Consider the following 4,979-nt stretch of genomic DNA (forward strand, 5'->3'; position numbering starts at 1 on the left):
ATTGGGCTTCCACACAATGCCATCCTCGACAGCCTCGTGGAGGTGGAAGTGGTGCAGAGCGGGCTAGAGATTAACGAATCCGCAGAAGTGGGACAGCGAGAAGTTTGACGTTATCATGATTTTTGAAGATGAGAGGTCTGTTCATTTTTCTTGTTAAGACTGTTGAACCGTGTTTGGTTGGGTTTTGTGTTTCAATGAAATGGAGCCGGGGTTGAGCCCATGTTGATCGGAAAGAAAGTATATATTCCGATATTGCTATACTTGGTACAAAGTTAATTTTCAAGAAGAAGAACAAAAAAGGTAGTAATGCTCGATCGTATGGTTGTGTGCACACGACGCACGCACTATGCTAGACGGTCCTATGCTGGCACCATAACACCGCAAGAGCAAATATTGCTATACTTGTTACGAAGTTATTTCCATGTCACATGGTACCACAGCGTCACCGGCGCACCGTGGTCCATGGCTCCACACGTAGCACACCTGTATCTACACCTGATCAACAAGGACACGCAGGTATCTTACTATCTGTAGTGCCTCGTCACTGATCCTGGCCACACGAGTGCGGTACACGGCAAAGAGCTGGCACACGAGGCTCGCCACCCTGCCGCGCAGCTTCCGATGGTGCGGCGACACTGCAAGCCCGGGACCGTTCGGCGTCGCGGCGTGGGCGTGCACGCGCTCCGCACCCCTCTCCCCCCAGCCCTCACGCTCCCATGCACCTTTTAAACCCCCCCGCACACCCCCACCCAGCCTCATGCAGAGAAGATCTCCAGGCTAGCCAGGCACAGAGAAGATTGAGATCCTCCTTAGCCATGGAGAGCGCCGAGCACCAGCAGCAGGCCGCCACCCGCTCCCGCTCCCCGTCCCTTCCGGCGGCGCCGCCCTCCCCGCCGCTGTCGCCCAACTCGGCGGCGGCGGCGGCGCTGGCGAACGCGCGCTGGACGCCGACCAAGGAGCAGGTGGGCGTGCTGGAGGGGCTGTACCGGCAGGGGCTGCGCACCCCCACCGCGGAGCAGATCCAGCAGGTGACGGCGCGGCTGCAGAAGCACGGCCCCATCGAGGGCAAGAACGTCTTCTACTGGTTCCAGAACCACAAGGCCCGCCAGCGCCAGCGCCAGAAGCAGCAGGCCTTCGACTACTTCTCCAAGCAGTTCCGCCGCCCCCAGCCGCTGCCCGTGCTCCACAGGCCCGCCGCCCACCCCTCCTTGCCCCCGATCCCGCTGCAGGCTCCGCCGCCACACATGTCGTCGGCGACGCCGCCGGATCTTCCCGCTTCTCCTGCATGCAACAGACAAGGTACGTTACGTACGCGCGTGAACGAACCCTCCATCCATCATCCATGGCTGCGTTTGTTTGGCACGTACGTCTTGACTGATTAACCGCCGGAGGCCTGTGCGTTTCTTCGCTTAATTAGCTTAGCTTTACACTTGAGATCTAGCTGGAAAGGATATGCATCTACGACTTTCCATTTGCAACCCACGACGTCCATGCATGCCTGCGGTGGTCAAAGCTGATCAATGTGGTAGGAGTAGGACACGACGATAACGCATGGATATGCTTCGGTGTTGACCCATCTATGCATGCATGCATGATGCAACACAGTGGCTGGCTGTACTATTCGTCGTCTGTTTTGTGCTGTTCCTTGGTTCGTATCGTATGAAAGCGCACACACGAGACACGACACGGTTTGCTTTGCTTGGTTGTTGTTCAGTTTCCGATGCGCATGCAATGCATGCACGCATGGCCCTGTCGTTTCTCCTCTTGACCCTGCGGTCTGTGGAGTGTCAGTGGAGCAGGGGAACCCTCGTAGTCATGGTCACACGATTTAACGTAGTACGTTGCCGGCCTAGCTAGCCTATGTAGCGTCCGCTGCTGCTACCCTTTTGTAGTAGCTCTTTTATCTTCTGCCCGCTGTTCATGCATCAATGCATGCATGCCCCAGGTTCGAAGGAAATTAACTGTCCTAGCTTACTCACAGACCGAAGCGGCACCAGTCCTATAGCTGCCTCTCTAGGACGACCGAAGCGAGCAGTGTGTCTGTTTTAGCATTGCTGATTTGTTCCCTACTACCTAACTAGTGTAAAATGGCCATGAATAGATTTCTGCTGCTTCTGTTCACAGATTTTATTGAGTTTCATGAACACTAATTTTTTTTATTCAAGTAGTAGTGCACTAGTAGTTCTTTGTTCTAACATGGTTTGCATTCGATCCATGTACCATTTTTTGGTGGCAGCGATGCACAGGCAGCAGCCTAGCTACGTGACAGCGGCCGCGGCGGTGGCGGCGACACAGGCCGCGGCGAATGCATCCCACTACATGCAGACGCAGACGCAGACGCCGATGTTGTACCCGGGAGTGGAGGCGGTGGCGCATGACAAGGTCCAGACGCAGGCACCGGCCACCATGTACCACCAAGCACCAGCTCAGAACAACGCCGGCACTCAACAGCCGCGCGCGCTACAGCTCCCTCCGGCCGCCGGCACCCACGGGCCGCCCGCCGCCCGCTCCCGCCGCCCAGAGACCCTGAACCTGTTCCCGCTGCACCCCACCTTCGCGATTCCGCAGAAGACGCGCCCGGCCGGAATCGCTGGCTCCGCGACGCCGACGGCGACGGTGCCGTCCGCCTCGGGGTCGGGGTCGTTCTCTTGGGAGCCTGAGAGCCCCCGCGGCGACGCCTCGCTGCCGCTTTATGACTTCTTCGGCGTAGGCCGCTGAAGATGATGCATGATTACTGATGTGCTCAACCTGTCGCATGCATACCTATGAACCGTAGACCAACAATGTTCACTAAGCCGAACACCGACTCAAGGAGCAAGTATGGCAGACAAACTATTTTTAGTTTTCGTAGATTCGGTTCATCTTCTAGACGAGTGATGCGCCGAGCTTTTACCCTTTTCGAAAAAACAAATCTTCTGAAGTGTAGTGTGTCATGGAGAACAGGACAAGTCCCGAAAGATTTGTAATCTATCACCGATGGTTGGCGCTGTTTTTGTTTTTCGTATACATGCTCTAGTTTTCTGCACCGATATGACTATGGAGTTGATTTTTTGTTAAACGGTCGAGTTGGAGTTAACGTTGTTGTTAAAAGATGGGTGTGGCTAGGTCTCGGTCGACTGAGATTTAACCAAGTCTCATTCAAATGACAATAACATATTAAAAAGAAACACTAGAAAGAAAATTTTATATGAATCTCAATGTAAGATTTCAGGGATATAGCGACGACTGAGACTTAATTAAGTCTTAGTCGACCGAGATTTAGCAAGACTATTAAAGGATCGTCTTAGTCCATTCGGCCACAGACTGTATGCATTCACGTGAATACCAGGGGATTGTCGTTTGGCCAAGGTTTTGCTACGGTCGGCGCAGCAGAACATAAAATGTGCGTGCATTGTCATGGTGTAATGGCCTGCTTTGTGCACGCATCCCCTGCAAAATTGGGAATTCAACTTCAACACTCGTTTAGGTCTTTAGGATGTAGGCAATCTCTCGATTAGTGGCGGATCAACCGGCGCTTGGCTCGTTAAGCTCGAGCACGTCAAGCTTAATGATCTAAAATTTGTGACCGCCTTGGTTTGTTAAGGTACCATGAGCGCTCGAGCTCTCCTTACTGGATATACACAGCACAATTACCAGAATTTAGATAAGTTAAATTGTCCCCCTAAAAAAACAAGTTAAACTGATGATTGATCAAGATTCAAAACTATGATCGCCCCCCTGCGTCGTCTAACTAGGCAGCACGGGCGTCGTCCGTTATCACGCCTCACTTGTCCAACCTCTCCTACTCCTTCCCTCGCCGATGCCAGATGCCACCACCAAGCGAAGCTTGTGTAGTGGCGACAGTGGCGGGCTCTCTTCCTCGTGGAGTGACCCATCACATGCATGGCCCTGCGGGTGGCGGCTCCACACTTCAGGGGCTGGACAGCTGGTGGCGTGTCCCCTGGTGGCTGACGACGCGTGTTTATCGTGTGAGGAGGCTTGCACAACCCCTGGCGATACATTTTTGGAAGGTTGTGCCCCAACGGCTCCCCTAGCAGCAACCTCTCGCTCCTATGGCGGCGGCTCCGGCTAAGACCACCTCGCTTTCCCTTCCTTGTCGTTGTCACCAGCGACTGGGTGCGGCGCGTACCCTTTCATGAGATCTACTTCCTCCACCCAATGCCTGACCTTCTTCCGCTTCTGTAACCCATGTTGATGATAACCTCTGGCATGTGCATTCCCCTCCTGGTCAGGCTGATAACTTGCGGCGAACCCCTAGGTAGCCAGAAACTGCCGCTTTAGAGGTCAAAGATGGCGACAACGGCAAGTCTCGATGACGTGGGCGCCAATTAAGCCACCGCCCACAAATTCTAGGGAATCAAAAAGAAGATTTTGCATCCCTGGATCTGGGATAGGATGACATATCCACCGATGGAAGTATTGCAGACAAAAAAAGCAGCTTTAGGAACCCCTGCTCCGCATAAACCCATCTCGATGAAAAGCCCTGGTCGACCAGCCTTGGCCACAAAAGGAGGAAAGCATGTGGTTGGCGAGGAGAGAAGGACTAGCTTATGGGCTCCCTCGAGGAAGAATTAGAAGCAGAAAGGTATAAGAAGCGCCGAAACAAAGGAAAGTTGGGACCAACCCCTCACAAAATTGGACTTGTATAGGAAATAAAAGGGGGAAATATGGTATGGAGAAATGTGGTAAAAATTAGGCACCTCCTTGACAAAGGAGGAAAGAGGAAGGCCAAAGCCATACCTAAACGCGTCTTCCATAATTAACCACCATTTTACCAGGACGAGGAGCCAGAGATCATCCCCCCCTTCTCCCCCCAAGAAGGAGCACGAAAGTGCATGTCTCCAGGAAGAAGGTCGCACCTGAAAGGATCGATATAGTTGACTAGAGGGGGGGTGAATAGGCAACTAACAATTTTTAGCTTTTCTTCACAAATTAGGTTTAGCAACAAATAGGATGTCTAGATATGCAACTAAGTGAGC

The 4,979-nt window shown here is 53.1% G+C and overlaps 1 protein-coding gene across 1 annotated transcript; it reads left to right on the top strand.

Annotated features, from left to right (window-relative positions):
• The first annotated feature begins 815 nt into the window (after positions 1-815).
• LOC119305281 (WUSCHEL-related homeobox 5-like) lies at positions 816-3,006 on the top strand. Its single transcript, XM_037581850.1, has 2 exons — positions 816-1,299; positions 2,237-3,006. The coding sequence occupies exons 1-2, from the start codon at positions 816-818 to the stop codon at positions 2,716-2,718; spliced, it is 966 nt and encodes a 321-aa protein (XP_037437747.1). The 3' UTR covers positions 2,719-3,006.
• The last annotated feature ends 1,973 nt before the right edge of the window (positions 3,007-4,979 follow it).

This window comes from Triticum dicoccoides, chromosome 5B (assembly GCF_002162155.2).
Source record: "Triticum dicoccoides isolate Atlit2015 ecotype Zavitan chromosome 5B, WEW_v2.0, whole genome shotgun sequence".
In the NCBI taxonomy this organism is placed as follows: Eukaryota; Viridiplantae; Streptophyta; class Magnoliopsida; order Poales; family Poaceae; genus Triticum; species Triticum dicoccoides.

Coding starts and splice junctions, on each gene's coding strand:
- LOC119305281 (XM_037581850.1), top strand. CDS start 816: ATGGAGAGCGCCGAGCACCAGCAGCAGGCCGCCACCCGCTCCCGCTCC. Junction 1,300..2,236: donor TCCTGCATGCAACAGACAAG/GTACGTTACGTA, acceptor TTTTGGTGGCAG/CGATGCACAGGCAGCAGCCT.